Below are 23,845 nucleotides of genomic sequence, written 5' to 3' on the forward strand. Positions count from 1 at the left end.
AAACCGTCATGTTTCCCCATTAACATACAGACAATGCTATTATGCAGCTCTGATAGATTTTATTGCGTGCGCCTCTCCCCCGCCAGTGCCGTGTGCATCTTCCCATAAAGCACAAAGAGAAGCGGGGTGAGAAGTCTTGTAAAGCCGTCCATCCTCCCTGGAGTCCAATCAGCGGGATCCTAGGGCAGAAGAAAGGGCACAACCATCAGCGACATATTCACCTTTCCTCGCATCCACACTGAAGCATTGTACCACTTTGGCACGGGATCCTTGGTTTGCAGTTTGTTGTGGACCCAGAACTCTCTGCTGGAGAAGGGTAAATAAATCTCTCACCAACCTACCAATCCATGAATTCCATTGCATCGAGCCCTGGGAGTTAAAGTGGGGTCGAACTGCTATAGTTCTGTAGTGTGGATGGAGACATCTCCATATTCCCTTCAGAGACCAGAATGTAATCCCTTGACTGGAACTCATTCCTTAGAGCAGAAAATGTTGCTCACTGCCCGACTCATGTTACAGTCTATCATTGCTGAACGTGACAATACAAATCATCCCATTAGGGATTACTATTGCATTGATGCCACCGTTAACATAAGACATTATTAACATGAGCCATGCCACAGAAACCTCTGCTTTGAAATCATGGGAATTGTAGTTTTCTCCCAATCAGTGCTCAGCAACTACATATCCCATGATTATGTTGCATTCAGCCATGGCAGTGGAGCCCCTGGTTGCGTAGTGGGTTAAAGCCTTGTGCCGGCAGGACTGCTGACTTGAAGGTTGGGTTGCCAACCTGAAGGTTGCCGGTTCGAATCCAACCTGGGGATAGCACAGATGAGCTCCCTCTGTCAGCTCCAGCTCCCCATGTGAGGACATGAGAGAACCCTCTCACAAAGATGGTAAAAGCATCAAAACACCCAGGCAATGTCCCCTGGGCAACGTCCTTGCAGACAGCCAATTCTCTCACACCACTTGCAGTTTCTCAAGTTGCTCCTGACACACGCAAAAAAAAGCCATGGCAGTTAAAGTGGCTGATTGTGCTTTTCCTGCACTGCAGGGGGTTGGACTAGATGGCCCATGTGCTCTCTTCCAACTCTATCATTTTATGACACTTGCACCAAAGTATCTGCATCCAGATGTGTTGCACTTACAGCATGCAAACTGCTTTATGTTGGAGGTTGCATCTATTCAGTAGAATGACTGCAAACAGATGCAACCTCCAAGATAAAGTACTTTGCATACTGAAAGTGAAGGGACCATAAGTGCAACACACCTGGATCCAGATACTTTGGCGCAAGCAGGAGGAGCAGTGGCTGATTATGATGATCATCATCACCATCACATTTATTTATTAACACCCCGCTTTCCCCTCTTGATTGAGACTCAAAGCAGTTCGCTGGGATGCAAGGGCTGGGCTTGGACTTGGTGACCAGGGCATCCTTCGTCAGCATGGCCAAGGCCCATGGAGGCCTCCCTCGGGGTCTCCTGCTTTGCCCTCCTTGACCGCCCACCACCTGCACCGTGGAGCTCCCAGGCCAGGCCTCCTCCTGTTGCTCCTGCTTCCAAACACAGGGATGGATGGACCAAATGCAGGGTTAGCCCCATTGGGCTCTCCTCCTCCACCATCTCGCAAAGCCCATTCGGCCACTAGAAAGAGGAGCTTGGTGGCTCCCACGGCGGCCTCCTTGTACCTCTTGTGACGTCCATGCAAGTGTGTCCACAGCCGTTGCTGCAGCACTTCTGCCCAGGGCCACACACGTCGTCGCTTCCACAGAACTCCACGCAGAGCCCAGGGCCATGGATCTCGGGACACTCACCGGGCGCTCCAGAGGGAAGCCCTGAGAAGAAGGAGAAGGTCCGCTTCAGACCAGGGACCCCAATGGACGCAGAGAGGGGGCTAGAGGGCTACACCCAAGGAGAACGTACACACGGCCAGGACACACAGAGGAATTCAACACAGTGGTCACCATGGCTGCAAAGGGCATCTGGAAAGAAGTGTGTGTTTTGTTTTGATTTATGGATGACATGTTTGTTTGATTTTGTTTTAGAAGTCATGTTTAGCTGTGTTTAAAATGGGTAAGTATTATAGATGACAGTACATGGGGGAAGGTAACCAGCTCAGCATTCTGAGGCAGGTTGCCATAGCAACGGGGGCGGAGCCAACCGGTGTTTGAAGGAAAAAGGAGGGAATGTTTTAAAAACAGGTCAGTCTGTAATGGTGGAATTACAGTGAAGACTGATTCTCAGCTGGAGGATCAGGGTGGCTCAAATGAGGGAATCTGAGTCAATTCTAAAATAAGGTGGCTTATTTTAGAGAGTCTGTGATTTTTAGTCACAGGAGACAGACTGGTTTCAGGTTTAGACTGCTCAAGGGAAAGGAGCAAGTATTTTGAAAGTGTATTCCTCATAAGTTATATTTGCAACAGATTAAGAAAGTTTAACTCTGAGAAACAAATTGTAACCACTAAGCTCTGTACCTGAAATAAACTTGTTATCTTTCAACATCCAAGCCTCTGTCACCTATATTCAAACTAAGTCACGATGCCATCAGAAGTGAAATAAGAAGAATTAAAAAGAATAAATTATCCTCTGCCTGTCATCTCCATAATTGGTGGCAGCGGTTATAAAAAATCATCATCCAGACATCTTTACATTGTGGTGGTAACTGTATGGTGGGATTTAAAAAGATTCCTCCCTGCCACCTCTTTACAGTATCCATAAAGCAATTCAGAAAATAACTTCTGACCAGGTTTTGACGGAAAGGCTGGGTTGGAGAAGGAGAAGGAGGAGGAGGAGAAGGAGAAGAAGTGTGCATCTGCACCAGCCCAGCTGTGGGCCTCCAGGTGTTTTGGACTCCAACTCCCATGGAGACATGGCATTAAAAGTGGGGTGCAAAGGCATTCATTCCATATGGTAAATGCACCCAGAGAAGGGCGTGGACCTTGGGAAACTATGACTTTCAGGATTGCACAGCATGGAGACATGGCATAGTAATAAAAATAACTGAATTTATTCTCCAGTGCAGATGCACCCATAGAAGGGTATGGACCTTGGGAAACTATAACTCCCAGGACCACATAGTATGGAGCTATGGTCTTTAAAGTCAGGTCCAACTGCATTCACTCCATAGCGTATATGCACCCATAGAAGGGTATGGACCTTGGGAAACTATAACTCCCAGGACCACATAGTATGGAGCTATGGTCTTTAAAGTCAGGTCCAACTGCATTCACTCCATAGCGTAAATGCACCCAGAGAAGGGTATGGACCTTGGGAAACTCTAACTCCCAGGACCACATAGTATGGAGCTATGGTCTTTAAAGTCAGGTCCAACTGCATTCACTCCATAGCGTATATGCACCCATAGAAGGGTATGGACCTTGGGAAACTATAACTCCCAGGACCACATAGTATGGAGCTATGGTCTTTAAAGTCAGGTCCAACTGCATTCACTCCATAGCGTAAATGCACCCAGAGAAGGGTATGGACCTTGGGAAACTCTAACTCCCAGGACCACATAGTATGGAGCTATGGTCTTTAAAGTCAGGTCCAACTGCATTCACTCCATAGCGTAAATGCACCCAGAGAAGGGTATGGACCTTGGGAAACTCTAACTCCCAGGACCACATAGTATGGAGCTATGGTCTTTAAAGTCAGGTCCAACTGCATTCACTCCATAGCGTAAATGCACCCATAGAAGGGTATGGACCTTGGGAAACTATAACTCCCAGGACCACATAGTATGGAGCTATGGTCTTTAAAGTCAGGTCCAACTGCATTCACTCCATAGCGTAAATGCACCCAGAGAAGGGTATGGACCTTGGGAAACTCTAACTCCCAGGACCACATAGTATGGAGCTATGGTCTTTAAAGTCAGGTCCAACTGCATTCACTCCATAGCGTAAATGCACCCAGAGAAGGGTATGGACCTTGGGAAACTCTAACTCCCAGGACCACATAGTATGGAGCTATGGTCTTTAAAGTCAGGTCCAACTGCATTCACTCCATAGCGTAAATGCACCCAGAGAAGGGTATGGACCTTGGGAAACTATAACTCCCAGGACCACATAGTATGGAGCTATGGTCTTTAAAGTCAGGTCCAACTGCATTCACTCCATAGCGTAAATGCACCCAGAGAAGGGTATGGACCTTGGGAAACTCTAACTCCCAGGACCACATAGTATGGAGCTATGGTCTTTAAAGTCAGGTCCAACTGCATTCACTCCATAGCGTAAATGCACCCAGAGAAGGATATGGACCTTGGGAAACTATAACTCCCAGGACCACATAGTATGGAGCTATGGTCTTTAAAGTCAGGTCCAACTGCATTCACTCCATAGCGTAAATGCACCCAGAGAAGGGTATGGACCTTGGGAAACTCTAACTCCCAGGACCACATAGTATGGAGCTATGGTCTTTAAAGTCAGGTCCAACTGCATTCACTCCATAGCGTAAATGCACCCAGAGAAGGGTATGGACCTTGGGAAACTATAACTCCCAGGACCACATAGTATGGAGCTATGGTCTTTAAAGTCAGGTCCAACTGCATTCACTCCATAGCGTAAATGCACCCAGAGAAGGATATGGACCTTGGGAAACTCTAACTCCCAGGACCACATAGTATGGAGCTATGGTCTTTAAAGTCAGGTCCAACTGCATTCACTCCATAGCGTAAATGCACCCAGAGAAGGGTATGGACCTTGGGAAACTCTAACTCCCAGGACCACATAGTATGGAGCTATGGTCTTTAAAGTCAGGTCCAACTGCATTCACTCCATAGCGTAAATGCACTCAGAGAAGGGTATGGACCTTGGGAAACTATAACTCCCAGGACCACATAGTATGGAGCTATGGTCTTTAAAGTCAGGTCCAACTGCATTCACTCCATAGCGTATATGCACCCATAGAAGGGTATGGACCTTGGGAAACTATAACTCCCAGGACCACATAGTATGGAGCTATGGTCTTTAAAGTCAGGTCCAACTGCATTCACTCCATAGCGTATATGCACCCATAGAAGGGTATGGACCTTGGGAAACTATAACTCCCAGGACCACATAGTATGGAGCTATGGTCTTTAAAGTCAGGTCCAACTGCATTCACTCCATAGCGTAAATGCACCCAGAGAAGGGTATGGACCTTGGGAAACTCTAACTCCCAGGACCACATAGTATGGAGCTATGGTCTTTAAAGTCAGGTCCAACTGCATTCACTCCATAGCGTAAATGCACTCAGAGAAGGGTATGGACCTTGGGAAACTATAACTCCCAGGACCACATAGTATGGAGCTATGGTCTTTAAAGTCAGGTCCAACTGCATTCACTCCATAGCGTATATGCACCCATAGAAGGGTATGGACCTTGGGAAACTATAACTCCCAGGACCACATAGTATGGAGCTATGGTCTTTAAAGTCAGGTCCAACTGCATTCACTCCATAGCGTAAATGCACCCAGAGAAGGGTATGGACCTTGGGAAACTATAACTCCCAGGACCACATAGTATGGAGCTATGGTCTTTAAAGTCAGGTCCAACTGCATTCACTCCATAGCGTAAATGCACCCAGAGAAGGGTATGGACCTTGGGAAACTCTAACTCCCAGGACCACATAGTATGGAGCTATGGTCTTTAAAGTCAGGTCCAACTGCATTCACTCCATAGCGTAAATGCACCCAGAGAAGGGTATGGACCTTGGGAAACTCTAACTCCCAGGACCACATAGTATGGAGCTATGGTCTTTAAAGTCAGGTCCAACTGCATTCACTCCATAGCGTAAATGCACCCAGAGAAGGGTATGGACCTTGGGAAACTATAACTCCCAGGACCACATAGTATGGAGCTATGGTCTTTAAAGTCAGGTCCAACTGCATTCACTCCATAGCGTAAATGCACCCAGAGAAGGGTATGGACCTTGGGAAACTCTAACTCCCAGGACCACATAGTATGGAGCTATGGTCTTTAAAGTCAGGTCCAACTGCATTCACTCCATAGCGTAAATGCACCCAGAGAAGGGTATGGACCTTGGGAAACTCTAACTCCCAGGACCACATAGTATGGAGCTATGGTCTTTAAAGTCAGGTCCAACTGCATTCACTCCATAGCGTAAATGCACCCAGAGAAGGGTATGGACCTTGGGAAACTCTAACTCCCAGGACCACATAGTATGGAGCTATGGTCTTTAAAGTCAGGTCCAACTGCATTCACTCCATAGCGTAAATGCACCCAGAGAAGGGTATGGACCTTGGGAAACTCTAACTCCCAGGACCACATAGTATGGAGCTATGGTCTTTAAAGTCAGGTCCAACTGCATTCACTCCATAGCGTAAATGCACCCAGAGAAGGGTATGGACCTTGGGAAACTCTAACTCCCAGGACCACATAGTATGGAGCTATGGTCTTTAAAGTCAGGTCCAACTGCATTCACTCCATAGCGTAAATGCACCCAGAGAAGGGTATGGACCTTGGGAAACTCTAACTCCCAGGACCACATAGTATGGAGCTATGGTCTTTAAAGTCAGGTCCAACTGCATTCACTCCATAGCGTAAATGCACCCAGAGAAGGGTATGGACCTTGGGAAACTCTAACTCCCAGGACCACATAGTATGGAGCTATGGTCTTTAAAGTCAGGTCCAACTGCATTCACTCCATAGCGTAAATGCACCCAGAGAAGGGTATGGACCTTGGGAAACTCTAACTCCCAGGACCACATAGTATGGAGCTATGGTCTTTAAAGTCAGGTCCAACTGCATTCACTCCATAGCGTAAATGCACCCAGAGAAGGGTATGGACCTTGGGAAACTCTAACTCCCAGGACCACATAGTATGGAGCTATGGTCTTTAAAGTCAGGTCCAACTGCATTCACTCCATAGCGTAAATGCACCCATAGAAGGGTATGGACCTTGGGAAACTATAACTCCCAGGACCACATAGTATGGAGCTATGGTCTTTAAAGTCAGGTCCAACTGCATTCACTCCATAGCGTATATGCACCCATAGAAGGGTATGGACCTTGGGAAACTCTAACTCCCAGGACCACATAGTATGGAGCTATGGTCTTTAAAGTCAGGTCCAACTGCATTCACTCCATAGCGTATATGCACCCATAGAAGGGTATGGACCTTGGGAAACTCTAACTCCCAGGACCACATAGTATGGAGCTATGGTCTTTAAAGTCAGGTCCAACTGCATTCACTCCATAGCGTAAATGCACCCAGAGAAGGGTATGGACCTTGGGAAACTATAACTCCCAGGACCACATAGTATGGAGCTATGGTCTTTAAAGTCAGGTCCAACTGCATTCACTCCATAGCGTAAATGCACCCAGAGAAGGGTATGGACCTTGGGAAACTATAACTCCCAGGACCACATAGTATGGAGCTATGGTCTTTAAAGTCAGGTCCAACTGCATTCACTCCATAGCGTAAATGCACCCAGAGAAGGGTATGGACCTTGGGAAACTCTAACTCCCAGGACCACATAGTATGGAGCTATGGTCTTTAAAGTCAGGTCCAACTGCATTCACTCCATAGCGTAAATGCACCCAGAGAAGGGTATGGACCTTGGGAAACTCTAACTCCCAGGACCACATAGTATGGAGCTATGGTCTTTAAAGTCAGGTCCAACTGCATTCACTCCATAGCGTAAATGCACCCAGAGAAGGGTATGGACCTTGGGAAACTCTAACTCCCAGGACCACATAGTATGGAGCTATGGTCTTTAAAGTCAGGTCCAACTGCATTCACTCCATAGCGTAAATGCACCCAGAGAAGGGTATGGACCTTGGGAAACTCTAACTCCCAGGACCACATAGTATGGAGCTATGGTCTTTAAAGTCAGGTCCAACTGCATTCACTCCATAGCGTAAATGCACCCAGAGAAGGGTATGGACCTTGGGAAACTATAACTCCCAGGACCACATAGTATGGAGCTATGGTCTTTAAAGTCAGGTCCAACTGCATTCACTCCATAGCGTAAATGCACCCAGAGAAGGGTATGGACCTTGGGAAACTCTAACTCCCAGGACCACATAGTATGGAGCTATGGTCTTTAAAGTCAGGTCCAACTGCATTCACTCCATAGCGTATATGCACCCATAGAAGGGTATGGACCTTGGGAAACTATAACTCCCAGGACCACATAGTATGGAGCTATGGTCTTTAAAGTCAGGTCCAACTGCATTCACTCCATAGCGTAAATGCACCCAGAGAAGGGTATGGACCTTGGGAAACTATAACTCCCAGGACCACATAGTATGGAGCTATGGTCTTTAAAGTCAGGTCCAACTGCATTCACTCCATAGCGTAAATGCACCCAGAGAAGGGTATGGACCTTGGGAAACTATAACTCCCAGGACCACATAGTATGGAGCTATGGTCTTTAAAGTCAGGTCCAACTGCATTCACTCCATAGCGTAAATGCACCCAGAGAAGGGTATGGACCTTGGGAAACTATAACTCCCAGGACCACATAGTATGGAGCTATGGTCTTTAAAGTCAGGTCCAACTGCATTCACTCCATAGCGTAAATGCACCCAGAGAAGGGTATGGACCTTGGGAAACTCTAACTCCCAGGACCACATAGTATGGAGCTATGGTCTTTAAAGTCAGGTCCAACTGCATTCACTCCATAGCGTAAATGCACCCATAGAAGGGTATGGACCTTGGGAAACTATAACTCCCAGGACCACATAGTATGGAGCTATGGTCTTTAAAGTCAGGTCCAACTGCATTCACTCCATAGCGTATATGCACCCATAGAAGGGTATGGACCTTGGGAAACTATAACTCCCAGGACCACATAGTATGGAGCTATGGTCTTTAAAGTCAGGTCCAACTGCATTCACTCCATAGCGTAAATGCACCCAGAGAAGGGTATGGACCTTGGGAAACTCTAACTCCCAGGACCACATAGTATGGAGCTATGGTCTTTAAAGTCAGGTCCAACTGCATTCACTCCATAGCGTAAATGCACCCAGAGAAGGGTATGGACCTTGGGAAACTCTAACTCCCAGGACCACATAGTATGGAGCTATGGTCTTTAAAGTCAGGTCCAACTGCATTCACTCCATAGCGTAAATGCACCCAGAGAAGGGTATGGACCTTGGGAAACTCTAACTCCCAGGACCACATAGTATGGAGCTATGGTCTTTAAAGTCAGGTCCAACTGCATTCACTCCATAGCGTAAATGCACCCAGAGAAGGGTATGGACCTTGGGAAACTATAACTCCCAGGACCACATAGTATGGAGCTATGGTCTTTAAAGTCAGGTCCAACTGCATTCACTCCATAGCGTATATGCACCCATAGAAGGGTATGGACCTTGGGAAACTATAACTCCCAGGACCACATAGTATGGAGCTATGGTCTTTAAAGTCAGGTCCAACTGCATTCACTCCATAGCGTAAATGCACCCAGAGAAGGGTATGGACCTTGGGAAACTCTAACTCCCAGGACCACATAGTATGGAGCTATGGTCTTTAAAGTCAGGTCCAACTGCATTCACTCCATAGCGTAAATGCACCCAGAGAAGGGTATGGACCTTGGGAAACTCTAACTCCCAGGACCACATAGTATGGAGCTATGGTCTTTAAAGTCAGGTCCAACTGCATTCACTCCATAGCGTAAATGCACCCATAGAAGGGTATGGACCTTGGGAAACTATAACTCCCAGGACCACATAGTATGGAGCTATGGTCTTTAAAGTCAGGTCCAACTGCATTCACTCCATAGCGTAAATGCACCCAGAGAAGGGTATGGACCTTGGGAAACTCTAACTCCCAGGACCACATAGTATGGAGCTATGGTCTTTAAAGTCAGGTCCAACTGCATTCACTCCATAGCGTAAATGCACTCAGAGAAGGGTATGGACCTTGGGAAACTATAACTCCCAGGACCACATAGTATGGAGCTATGGTCTTTAAAGTCAGGTCCAACTGCATTCACTCCATAGCGTAAATGCACCCATAGAAGGGTATGGACCTTGGGAAACTCTAACTCCCAGGACCACATAGTATGGAGCTATGGTCTTTAAAGTCAGGTCCAACTGCATTCACTCCATAGCGTAAATGCACCCATAGAAGGGTATGGACCTTGGGAAACTATAACTCCCAGGACCACATAGTATGGAGCTATGGTCTTTAAAGTCAGGTCCAACTGCATTCACTCCATAGCGTAAATGCACCCAGAGAAGGGTATGGACCTTGGGAAACTATAACTCCCAGGACCACATAGTATGGAGCTATGGTCTTTAAAGTCAGGTCCAACTGCATTCACTCCATAGCGTAAATGCACCCAGAGAAGGATATGGACCTTGGGAAACTCTAACTCCCAGGACCACATAGTATGGAGCTATGGTCTTTAAAGTCAGGTCCAACTGCATTCACTCCATAGCGTAAATGCACCCAGAGAAGGGTATGGACCTTGGGAAACTATAACTCCCAGGACCACATAGTATGGAGCTATGGTCTTTAAAGTCAGGTCCAACTGCATTCACTCCATAGCGTAAATGCACCCAGAGAAGGGTATGGACCTTGGGAAACTCTAACTCCCAGGACCACATAGTATGGAGCTATGGTCTTTAAAGTCAGGTCCAACTGCATTCACTCCATAGCGTAAATGCACCCAGAGAAGGGTATGGACCTTGGGAAACTCTAACTCCCAGGACCACATAGTATGGAGCTATGGTCTTTAAAGTCAGGTCCAACTGCATTCACTCCATAGCGTAAATGCACCCAGAGAAGGGTATGGACCTTGGGAAACTATAACTCCCAGGACCACATAGTATGGAGCTATGGTCTTTAAAGTCAGGTCCAACTGCATTCACTCCATAGCGTATATGCACCCATAGAAGGGTATGGACCTTGGGAAACTATAACTCCCAGGACCACATAGTATGGAGCTATGGTCTTTAAAGTCAGGTCCAACTGCATTCACTCCATAGCGTAAATGCACCCATAGAAGGGTATGGACCTTGGGAAACTATAACTCCCAGGACCACATAGTATGGAGCTATGGTCTTTAAAGTCAGGTCCAACTGCATTCACTCCATAGCGTAAATGCACCCAGAGAAGGGTATGGACCTTGGGAAACTATAACTCCCAGGACCACATAGTATGGAGCTATGGTCTTTAAAGTCAGGTCCAACTGCATTCACTCCATAGCGTATATGCACCCATAGAAGGGTATGGACCTTGGGAAACTATAACTCCCAGGACCACATAGTATGGAGCTATGGTCTTTAAAGTCAGGTCCAACTGCATTCACTCCATAGCGTATATGCACCCATAGAAGGGTATGGACCTTGGGAAACTATAACTCCCAGGACCACATAGTATGGAGCTATGGTCTTTAAAGTCAGGTCCAACTGCATTCACTCCATAGCGTAAATGCACCCAGAGAAGGGTATGGACCTTGGGAAACTCTAACTCCCAGGACCACATAGTATGGAGCTATGGTCTTTAAAGTCAGGTCCAACTGCATTCACTCCATAGCGTAAATGCACCCAGAGAAGGGTATGGACCTTGGGAAACTATAACTCCCAGGACCACATAGTATGGAGCTATGGTCTTTAAAGTCAGGTCCAACTGCATTCACTCCATAGCGTATATGCACCCATAGAAGGGTATGGACCTTGGGAAACTATAACTCCCAGGACCACATAGTATGGAGCTATGGTCTTTAAAGTCAGGTCCAACTGCATTCACTCCATAGCGTAAATGCACCCAGAGAAGGGTATGGACCTTGGGAAACTCTAACTCCCAGGACCACATAGTATGGAGCTATGGTCTTTAAAGTCAGGTCCAACTGCATTCACTCCATAGCGTAAATGCACCCAGAGAAGGGTATGGACCTTGGGAAACTCTAACTCCCAGGACCACATAGTATGGAGCTATGGTCTTTAAAGTCAGGTCCAACTGCATTCACTCCATAGCGTAAATGCACCCAGAGAAGGGTATGGACCTTGGGAAACTCTAACTCCCAGGACCACATAGTATGGAGCTATGGTCTTTAAAGTCAGGTCCAACTGCATTCACTCCATAGCGTAAATGCACCCAGAGAAGGGTATGGACCTTGGGAAACTCTAACTCCCAGGACCACATAGTATGGAGCTATGGTCTTTAAAGTCAGGTCCAACTGCATTCACTCCATAGCGTAAATGCACCCAGAGAAGGGTATGGACCTTGGGAAACTCTAACTCCCAGGACCACATAGTATGGAGCTATGGTCTTTAAAGTCAGGTCCAACTGCATTCACTCCATAGCGTAAATGCACCCAGAGAAGGGTATGGACCTTGGGAAACTCTAACTCCCAGGACCACATAGTATGGAGCTATGGTCTTTAAAGTCAGGTCCAACTGCATTCACTCCATAGCGTATATGCACCCATAGAAGGGTATGGACCTTGGGAAACTATAACTCCCAGGACCACATAGTATGGAGCTATGGTCTTTAAAGTCAGGTCCAACTGCATTCACTCCATAGCGTAAATGCACCCAGAGAAGGGTATGGACCTTGGGAAACTCTAACTCCCAGGACCACATAGTATGGAGCTATGGTCTTTAAAGTCAGGTCCAACTGCATTCACTCCATAGCGTAAATGCACCCAGAGAAGGGTATGGACCTTGGGAAACTATAACTCCCAGGACCACATAGTATGGAGCTATGGTCTTTAAAGTCAGGTCCAACTGCATTCACTCCATAGCGTAAATGCACCCAGAGAAGGGTATGGACCTTGGGAAACTCTAACTCCCAGGACCACATAGTATGGAGCTATGGTCTTTAAAGTCAGGTCCAACTGCATTCACTCCATAGCGTAAATGCACCCAGAGAAGGATATGGACCTTGGGAAACTCTAACTCCCAGGACCACATAGTATGGAGCTATGGTCTTTAAAGTCAGGTCCAACTGCATTCACTCCATAGCGTAAATGCACCCAGAGAAGGGTATGGACCTTGGGAAACTCTAACTCCCAGGACCACATAGTATGGAGCTATGGTCTTTAAAGTCAGGTCCAACTGCATTCACTCCATAGCGTAAATGCACCCAGAGAAGGGTATGGACCTTGGGAAACTCTAACTCCCAGGACCACATAGTATGGAGCTATGGTCTTTAAAGTCAGGTCCAACTGCATTCACTCCATAGCGTAAATGCACCCAGAGAAGGGTATGGACCTTGGGAAACTCTAACTCCCAGGACCACATAGTATGGAGCTATGGTCTTTAAAGTCAGGTCCAACTGCATTCACTCCATAGCGTAAATGCACCCAGAGAAGGGTATGGACCTTGGGAAACTCTAACTCCCAGGACCACATAGTATGGAGCTATGGTCTTTAAAGTCAGGTCCAACTGCATTCACTCCATAGCGTAAATGCACCCATAGAAGGGTATGGACCTTGGGAAACTATAACTCCCAGGACCACATAGTATGGAGCTATGGTCTTTAAAGTCAGGTCCAACTGCATTCACTCCATAGCGTAAATGCACCCAGAGAAGGATATGGACCTTGGGAAACTCTAACTCCCAGGACCACATAGTATGGAGCTATGGTCTTTAAAGTCAGGTCCAACTGCATTCACTCCATAGCGTAAATGCACCCAGAGAAGGGTATGGACCTTGGGAAACTCTAACTCCCAGGACCACATAGTATGGAGCTATGGTCTTTAAAGTCAGGTCCAACTGCATTCACTCCATAGCGTAAATGCACCCAGAGAAGGGTATGGACCTTGGGAAACTCTAACTCCCAGGACCACATAGTATGGAGCTATGGTCTTTAAAGTCAGGTCCAACTGCATTCACTCCATAGCGTAAATGCACCCATAGAAGGGTATGGACCTTGGGAAACTCTAACTCCCAGGACCACATAGTATGGAGCTATGGTCTTTAAAGTCAGGTCCAACTGCATTCACTCCATAGCGTAAATGCACCCATAGAAGGGTATGGACCTTGGGAAACTCTAACTCCCAGGACCACATAGTATGGAGCTATGGTCTTTAAAGTCAGGTCCAACTGCATTCACTCCATAGCGTAAATGCACCCATAGAAGGGTATGGACCTTGGGAAACTCTAACTCCCAGGACCACATAGTATGGAGCTATGGTCTTTAAAGTCAGGTCCAACTGCATTCACTCCATAGCGTAAATGCACCCAGAGAAGGGTATGGACCTTGGGAAACTCTAACTCCCAGGACCACATAGTATGGAGCTATGGTCTTTAAAGTCAGGTCCAACTGCATTCACTCCATAGCGTAAATGCACCCATAGAAGGGTATGGACCTTGGGAAACTCTAACTCCCAGGACCACATAGTATGGAGCTATGGTCTTTAAAGTCAGGTCCAACTGCATTCACTCCATAGCGTAAATGCACCCAGAGAAGGGTATGGACCTTGGGAAACTCTAACTCCCAGGACCACATAGTATGGAGCTATGGTCTTTAAAGTCAGGTCCAACTGCATTCACTCCATAGCGTAAATGCACCCAGAGAAGGGTATGGACCTTGGGAAACTCTAACTCCCAGGACCACATAGTATGGAGCTATGGTCTTTAAAGTCAGGTCCAACTGCATTCACTCCATAGCGTAAATGCACCCAGAGAAGGGTATGGACCTTGGGAAACTCTAACTCCCAGGACCACATAGTATGGAGCTATGGTCTTTAAAGTCAGGTCCAACTGCATTCACTCCATAGCGTAAATGCACCCAGAGAAGGATATGGACCTTGGGAAACTATAACTCCCAGGACCACATAGTATGGAGCTATGGTCTTTAAAGTCAGGTCCAACTGCATTCACTCCATAGCGTAAATGCACCCAGAGAAGGGTATGGACCTTGGGAAACTCTAACTCCCAGGACCACATAGTATGGAGCTATGGTCTTTAAAGTCAGGTCCAACTGCATTCACTCCATAGCGTAAATGCACCCAGAGAAGGGTATGGACCTTGGGAAACTATAACTCCCAGGACCACATAGTATGGAGCTATGGTCTTTAAAGTCAGGTCCAACTGCATTCACTCCATAGCGTAAATGCACCCAGAGAAGGGTATGGACCTTGGGAAACTCTAACTCCCAGGACCACATAGTATGGAGCTATGGTCTTTAAAGTCAGGTCCAACTGCATTCACTCCATAGCGTAAATGCACCCAGAGAAGGATATGGACCTTGGGAAACTCTAACTCCCAGGACCACATAGTATGGAGCTATGGTCTTTAAAGTCAGGTCCAACTGCATTCACTCCATAGCGTAAATGCACCCAGAGAAGGGTATGGACCTTGGGAAACTATAACTCCCAGGACCACATAGTATGGAGCTATGGTCTTTAAAGTCAGGTCCAACTGCATTCACTCCATAGCGTAAATGCACCCAGAGAAGGGTATGGACCTTGGGAAACTCTAACTCCCAGGACCACATAGTATGGAGCTATGGTCTTTAAAGTCAGGTCCAACTGCATTCACTCCATAGCGTAAATGCACCCAGAGAAGGGTATGGACCTTGGGAAACTATAACTCCCAGGACCACATAGTATGGAGCTATGGTCTTTAAAGTCAGGTCCAACTGCATTCACTCCATAGCGTAAATGCACCCAGAGAAGGGTATGGACCTTGGGAAACTCTAACTCCCAGGACCACATAGTATGGAGCTATGGTCTTTAAAGTCAGGTCCAACTGCATTCACTCCATAGCGTAAATGCACCCAGAGAAGGGTATGGACCTTGGGAAACTATAACTCCCAGGACCACATAGTATGGAGCTATGGTCTTTAAAGTCAGGTCCAACTGCATTCACTCCATAGCGTAAATGCACCCATAGAAGGGTATGGACCTTGGGAAACTATAACTCCCAGGACCACATAGTATGGAGCTATGGTCTTTAAAGTCAGGTCCAACTGCATTCACTCCATAGCGTAAATGCACCCAGAGAAGGGTATGGACCTTGGGAAACTATAACTCCCAGGACCACATAGTATGGAGCTATGGTCTTTAAAGTCAGGTCCAACTGCATTCACTCCATAGCGTATATGCACCCATAGAAGGGTATGGACCTTGGGAAACTCTAACTCCCAGGACCACATAGTATGGAGCTATGGTCTTTAAAGTCAGGTCCAACTGCATTCACTCCATAGCGTAAATGCACCCAGAGAAGGGTATGGACCTTGGGAAACTATAACTCCCAGGACCACATAGTATGGAGCTATGGTCTTTAAAGTCAGGTCCAACTGCATTCACTCCATAGCGTAAATGCACCCAGAGAAGGGTATGGACCTTGGGAAACTATAACTCCCAGGACCACATAGTATGGAGCTATGGTCTTTAAAGTCAGGTCCAACTGCATTCACTCCATAGCGTAAATGCACCCAGAGAAGGGTATGGACCTTGGGAAACTCTAACTCCCAGGACCACATAGTATGGAGCTATGGTCTTTAAAGTCAGGTCCAACTGCATTCACTCCATAGCGTAAATGCACCCAGAGAAGGGTATGGACCTTGGGAAACTCTAACTCCCAGGACCACATAGTATGGAGCTATGGTCTTTAAAGTCAGGTCCAACTGCATTCACTCCATAGCGTAAATGCACCCAGAGAAGGGTATGGACCTTGGGAAACTCTAACTCCCAGGACCACATAGTATGGAGCTATGGTCTTTAAAGTCAGGTCCAACTGCATTCACTCCATAGCGTAAATGCACCCAGAGAAGGGTATGGACCTTGGGAAACTCTAACTCCCAGGACCACATAGTATGGAGCTATGGTCTTTAAAGTCAGGTCCAACTGCATTCACTCCATAGCGTAAATGCACCCATAGAAGGGTATGGACCTTGGGAAACTATAACTCCCAGGACCACATAGTATGGAGCTATGGTCTTTAAAGTCAGGTCCAACTGCATTCACTCCATAGCGTAAATGCACCCAGAGAAGGGTATGGACCTTGGGAAACTCTAACTCCCAGGACCACATAGTATGGAGCTATGGTCTTTAAAGTCAGGTCCAACTGCATTCACTCCATAGCGTAAATGCACCCAGAGAAGGGTATGGACCTTGGGAAACTCTAACTCCCAGGACCACATAGTATGGAGCTATGGTCTTTAAAGTCAGGTCCAACTGCATTCACTCCATAGCGTAAATGCACCCAGAGAAGGGTATGGACCTTGGGAAACTCTAACTCCCAGGACCACATAGTATGGAGCTATGGTCTTTAAAGTCAGGTCCAACTGCATTCACTCCATAGCGTAAATGCACCCAGAGAAGGGTATGGACCTTGGGAAACTCTAACTCCCAGGACCACATAGTATGGAGCTATGGTCTTTAAAGTCAGGTCCAACTGCATTCACTCCATAGCGTATATGCACCCATAGAAGGGTATGGACCTTGGGAAACTATAACTCCCAGGACCACATAGTATGGAGCTATGGTCTTTAAAGTCAGGTCCAACTGCATTCACTCCATAGCGTAAATGCACCCAGAGAAGGGTATGGACCTTGGGAAACTATAACTCCCAGGACCACATAGTATGGAGCTATGGTCTTTAAAGTCAGGTCCAACTGCATTCACTCCATAGCGTAAATGCACCCAGAGAAGGGTATGGACCTTGGGAAACTCTAACTCCCAGGACCACATAGTATGGAGCTATGGTCTTTAAAGTCAGGTCCAACTGCATTCACTCCATAGCGTAAATGCACCCAGAGAAGGGTATGGACCTTGGGAAACTCTAACTCCCAGGACCACATAGTATGGAGCTATGGTCTTTAAAGTCAGGTCCAACTGCATTCACTCCATAGCGTAAATGCACCCAGAGAAGGGTATGGACCTTGGGAAACTCTAACTCCCAGGACCACATAGTATGGAGCTATGGTCTTTAAAGTCAGGTCCAACTGCATTCACTCCATAGCGTAAATGCACCCATAGAAGGGTATGGACCTTGGGAAACTCTAACTCCCAGGACCACATAGTATGGAGCTATGGTCTTTAAAGTCAGGTCCAACTGCATTCACTCCATAGCGTAAATGCACCCAGAGAAGGGTATGGACCTTGGGAAACTCTAACTCCCAGGACCACATAGTATGGAGCTATGGTCTTTAAAGTCAGGTCCAACTGCATTCACTCCATAGCGTAAATGCACCCATAGAAGGGTATGGACCTTGGGAAACTCTAACTCCCAGGACCACATAGTATGGAGCTATGGTCTTTAAAGTCAGGTCCAACTGCATTCACTCCATAGCGTAAATGCACCCAGAGAAGGGTATGGACCTTGGGAAACTCTAACTCCCAGGACCACATAGTATGGAGCTATGGTCTTTAAAGTCAGGTCCAACTGCATTCACTCCATAGCGTAAATGCACCCAGAGAAGGGTATGGACCTTGGGAAACTCTAACTCCCAGGACCACATAGTATGGAGCTATGGTCTTTAAAGTCAGGTCCAACTGCATTCACTCCATAGCGTATATGCACCCATAGAAGGGTATGGACCTTGGGAAACTATAACTCCCAGGACCACATAGTATGGAGCTATGGTCTTTAAAGTCAGGTCCAACTGCATTCACTCCATAGCGTAAATGCACCCAGAGAAGGGTATGGACCTTGGGAAACTATAACTCCCAGGACCACATAGTATGGAGCTATGGTCTTTAAAGTCAGGTCCAACTGCATTCACTCCATAGCGTAAATGCACCCAGAGAAGGGTATGGACCTTGGGAAACTCTAACTCCCAGGACCACATAGTATGGAGCTATGGTCTTTAAAGTCAGGTCCAACTGCATTCACTCCATAGCGTAAATGCACCCATAGAAGGGTATGGACCTTGGGAAACTATAACTCCCAGGACCACATAGTATGGAGCTATGGTCTTTAAAGTCAGGTCCAACTGCATTCACTCCATAGCGTAAATGCACCCAGAGAAGGGTATGGACCTTGGGAAACTCTAACTCCCAGGACCACATAGTATGGAGCTATGGTCTTTAAAGTCAGGTCCAACTGCATTCACTCCATAGCGTAAATGCACCCAGAGAAGGGTATGGACCTTGGGAAACTCTAACTCCCAGGACCACATAGTATGGAGCTATGGTCTTTAAAGTCAGGTCCAACTGCATTCACTCCATAGCGTAAATGCACCCATAGAAGGGTATGGACCTTGGGAAACTCTAACTCCCAGGACCACATAGTATGGAGCTATGGTCTTTAAAGTCAGGTCCAACTGCATTCACTCCATAGCGTAAATGCACCCAGAGAAGGGTATGGACCTTGGGAAACTCTAACTCCCAGGACCACATAGTATGGAGCTATGGTCTTTAAAGTCAGGTCCAACTGCATTCACTCCATAGCGTAAATGCACCCAGAGAAGGGTATGGACCTTGGGAAACTCTAACTCCCAGGACCACATAGTATGGAGCTATGGTCTTTAAAGTCAGGTCCAACTGCATTCACTCCATAGCGTAAATGCACCCAGAGAAGGGTATGGACCTTGGGAAACTCTAACTCCCAGGACCACATAGTATGGAGCTATGGTCTTTAAAGTCAGGTCCAACTGCATTCACTCCATAGCGTATATGCACCCAGAGAAGGGTATGGACCTTGGGAAACTATAACTCCCAGGACCACATAGTATGGAGCTATGGTCTTTAAAGTCAGGTCCAACTGCATTCACTCCATAGCGTAAATGCACCCAGAGAAGGGTATGGACCTTGGGAAACTCTAACTCCCAGGACCACATAGTATGGAGCTATGGTCTTTAAAGTCAGGTCCAACTGCATTCACTCCATAGCGTAAATGCACCCAGAGAAGGGTATGGACCTTGGGAAACTCTAACTCCCAGGACCACATAGTATGGAGCTATGGTCTTTAAAGTCAGGTCCAACTGCATTCACTCCATAGCGTAAATGCACCCAGAGAAGGGTATGGACCTTGGGAAACTCTAACTCCCAGGACCACATAGTATGGAGCTATGGTCTTTAAAGTCAGGTCCAACTGCATTCACTCCATAGCGTAAATGCACCCAGAGAAGGGTATGGACCTTGGGAAACTCTAACTCCCAGGACCACATAGTATGGAGCTATGGTCTTTAAAGTCAGGTCCAACTGCATTCACTCCATAGCGTAAATGCACCCAGAGAAGGGTATGGACCTTGGGAAACTCTAACTCCCAGGACCACATAGTATGGAGCTATGGTCTTTAAAGTCAGGTCCAACTGCATTCACTCCATAGCGTATATGCACCCATAGAAGGGTATGGACCTTGGGAAACTATAACTCCCAGGACCACATAGTATGGAGCTATGGTCTTTAAAGTCAGGTCCAACTGCATTCACTCCATAGCGTAAATGCACCCAGAGAAGGGTATGGACCTTGGGAAACTATAACTCCCAGGACCACATAGTATGGAGCTATGGTCTTTAAAGTCAGGTCCAACTGCATTCACTCCATAGCGTAAATGCACCCAGAGAAGGGTATGGACCTTGGGAAACTCTAACTCCCAGGACCACATAGTATGGAGCTATGGTCTTTAAAGTCAGGTCCAACTGCATTCACTCCATAGCGTAAATGCACCCAGAGAAGGGTATGGACCTTGGGAAACTCTAACTCCCAGGACCACATAGTATGGAGCTATGGTCTTTAAAGTCAGGTCCAACTGCATTCACTCCATAGCGTAAATGCACCCAGAGAAGGGTATGGACCTTGGGAAACTCTAACTCCCAGGACCACATAGTATGGAGCTATGGTCTTTAAAGTCAGGTCCAACTGCATTCACTCCATAGCGTAAATGCACCCATAGAAGGGTATGGACCTTGGGAAACTCTAACTCCCAGGACCACATAGTATGGAGCTATGGTCTTTAAAGTCAGGTCCAACTGCATTCACTCCATAGCGTAAATGCACCCATAGAAGGGTATGGACCTTGGGAAACTATAACTCCCAGGACCACATAGTATGGAGCTATGGTCTTTAAAGTCAGGTCCAACTGCATTCACTCCATAGCGTAAATGCACCCAGAGAAGGATATGGACCTTGGGAAACTATAACTCCCAGGACCACATAGTATGGAGCTATGGTCTTTAAAGTCAGGTCCAACTGCATTCACTCCATAGCGTAAATGCACCCAGAGAAGGGTATGGACCTTGGGAAACTCTAACTCCCAGGACCACATAGTATGGAGCTATGGTCTTTAAAGTCAGGTCCAACTGCATTCACTCCATAGCGTAAATGCACCCAGAGAAGGGTATGGACCTTGGGAAACTCTAACTCCCAGGACCACATAGTATGGAGCTATGGTCTTTAAAGTCAGGTCCAACTGCATTCACTCCATAGCGTATATGCACCCATAGAAGGGTATGGACCTTGGGAAACTATAACTCCCAGGACCACATAGTATGGAGCTATGGTCTTTAAAGTCAGGTCCAACTGCATTCACTCCATAGCGTAAATGCACCCAGAGAAGGGTATGGACCTTGGGAAACTCTAACTCCCAGGACCACATAGTATGGAGCTATGGTCTTTAAAGTCAGGTCCAACTGCATTCACTCCATAGCGTAAATGCACCCAGAGAAGGGTATGGACCTTGGGAAACTCTAACTCCCAGGACCACATAGTATGGAGCTATGGTCTTTAAAGTCAGGTCCAACTGCATTCACTCCATAGCGTAAATGCACCCAGAGAAGGGTATGGACCTTGGGAAACTCTAACTCCCAGGACCACATAGTATGGAGCTATGGTCTTTAAAGTCAGGTCCAACTGCATTCACTCCATAGCGTAAATGCACCCATAGAAGGGTATGGACCTTGGGAAACTATAACTCCCAGGACCACATAGTATGGAGCTATGGTCTTTAAAGTCAGGTCCAACTGCATTCACTCCATAGCGTATATGCACCCATAGAAGGGTATGGACCTTGGGAAACTATAACTCCCAGGACCACATAGTATGGAGCTATGGTCTTTAAAGTCAGGTCCAACTGCATTCACTCCATAGCGTAAATGCACCCATAGAAGGGTATGGACCTTGGGAAACTCTAACTCCCAGGACCACATAGTATGGAGCTATGGTCTTTAAAGTCAGGTCCAACTGCATTCCCCCCCCCCCCCCCCCAATGGTCAATCCCTTCTGATCCCAGGAGACCACCTTCCCGCATCTCACCGTGATGTCTGCATGTAGCTTCACACTTTTCCAGAGTCTTGAAGTTGTTCCCATTTCCTCCGCACCCTCCGTAGGTGAATTTTTCACACTTCCGACCACTCCAGTTGTAGAACCAGCGGGGATACACGGCGTCGCAGGGTCCGGCGTCTTTGGGCAGGGTGCAGACGTCTGGGCATCACAACAGAAGGACCACCGGGTGAGACATGCTGGACCTGGGCACCCAACCTCCCCGACCAGGCTCCAAAGTGGGGTGCCCTGTGTGTGCATTGGGGTGCAGGGGCTGCTCACGGCTTGTCTTTGGGGGTCTCTTCCTTCTCTTGAACATGGCCGGAACATACATATCTGGCTAAACCCTTGTGCCAACTGGACTGCTGACCCAAAGGTTGCCAGTTCGAATCCACAATATGGAGAGGTTCCATCTGTCATCTCTGGCTTGTGGAGAATGAGGGAAGCTTCCCAGGTGTTCCCTAGGCAATGCCTCTGTAGACAGCCGATTGTCTCACACCAGAAGTGACTTGCAGTATGTTTATTTATTTATTTATTTATGTCATATGTTCTCAAGTCACTTCTAACATGAAAAAAAAAAGTTCAAATCCATGAAATGGGGTGAGGTCCCACTGTTAGCCCTAGCTCCTGCCAACCTAGCAGTTCAAAAACATACAAATGTGAGTAGATGAATAAGTACAATGGGAAAAGGCAAAAAGGCACTCCAAGCAGCCTTGCCAGCCACACATCCAGGAGGTGTCTATGGGCAATGCAGGCTCCTCGGCTTGGAAACGGAGAAAAGCCCTCCCACAGAGCCGGAGATTGGCACTGCCTCCAGAGCCGGAAATGAAAGGAGAAGCCTTTGCCTGTGTCTTTGTGTCTCATTGTATCTCATCGTAACAAGGCACTGAATGTGTGTCGAAGGCTTTCATGGCCGGGATCACAGGGTAGTTGTATGTATTCCGGGCTGTATGGCCATGTTCTAGAAGTATTCTCTCCTGACGTTTCGCCCACATCTATGGCAGGCATCCTCAGAGGTTGTGAGGCACTGAATGTTTGCCTGTGTCTGTTTATTATATGCTGTAATCTGCTCTGTGTTATTATGATTATGTTATTCTTCCTGCCTGGCAGAATAAAGGGGCTTGGACTGGGTGGCCCTTGGAGTCTCTGATTCTGTGATGAAAATGCACAGCAAACAAGCAATGACTCAAAACTCATACATAGTCATTTTTAACAAGATTCGGAAAATGTGAGGCTGGGGAAGCTTTAGGCCTGTGCTGCTGAGCTTCCATGTTTCCCTTCCTTGGTCCCTGGGAAGGCTGGCCCGCCCTCCTGCCCTGACCCCTTGCTTACCTGTCTGTCCAGCCGCGGAGGGCAATGCGGCCCAGGTGGCCACCAGCCCTGCCAGGGAGAGAATGGCAAGCTGGCCGGCCTTCATGGCTCTGCTGCTGCTTCTTGCAAAAGGTCCAGAGTGGCCACGGGGCCTGGCCTTAAAGCAGAAGGTGGACCGAGTCTGCGAGTGACCAGTGGGGCAGCCCACGGTGTGCACATTGGGGACTTCCCCCTGTTCCGAGGTTGCAGCAAAGCAACTCTTCCCATAAAAAGTGACTTCCTCATACCCTCTGTTGCACATATTATCTGATTCCAAACTCTTTGGCCACGAGCACCCCTGAAGCAAGAGAATCAGGTAGATTGAGAAATTAGCAAAGGAAAGCAAGACAAAGGTGGCCCATTTCTCCCTGTTGAAATTCATGG

At 47.2% G+C, this 23,845-nt stretch overlaps 1 protein-coding gene across 1 annotated transcript; it reads right to left on the minus strand.

The window, feature by feature from the left end:
* Positions 1–35: 35 nt before the first annotated feature.
* LOC103281990 (chelonianin) lies at positions 36–23,597 on the minus strand. The gene is made up of 4 exons (XM_062979277.1): positions 23,444–23,597; positions 22,106–22,273; positions 1,692–1,838; positions 36–179 (listed from the first exon to the last, which is right to left on the minus strand). The coding sequence occupies exons 1-4, from the start codon at positions 23,526–23,528 to the stop codon at positions 169–171; spliced, it is 411 nt and encodes a 136-aa protein (XP_062835347.1). The 5' UTR covers positions 23,529–23,597; the 3' UTR covers positions 36–168.
* Between the last annotated feature and the right edge of the window lie 248 nt (positions 23,598–23,845).

This window comes from Anolis carolinensis, chromosome 4 (assembly GCF_035594765.1).
Source record: "Anolis carolinensis isolate JA03-04 chromosome 4, rAnoCar3.1.pri, whole genome shotgun sequence".
Classification (NCBI taxonomy): domain Eukaryota; kingdom Metazoa; phylum Chordata; class Lepidosauria; order Squamata; family Dactyloidae; genus Anolis; species Anolis carolinensis.

Bases quoted from the DNA above. Each gene is read 5' to 3' on its own strand.
- LOC103281990 (XM_062979277.1), bottom strand. From the start codon at position 23,528: ATGAAGGCCGGCCAGCTTGCCATTCTCTCCCTGGCAGGGCTGGTGGCC. The intron at 22,274-23,443 runs GTAAGCAAGGGG...TGTGATGCCCAG, and splicing joins CTCCGCGGCTGGACAGACAG to ACGTCTGCACCCTGCCCAAA. The intron at 1,839-22,105 runs GTGAGATGCGGG...CCTTCTTCTCAG, and splicing joins AGCTACATGCAGACATCACG to GGCTTCCCTCTGGAGCGCCC.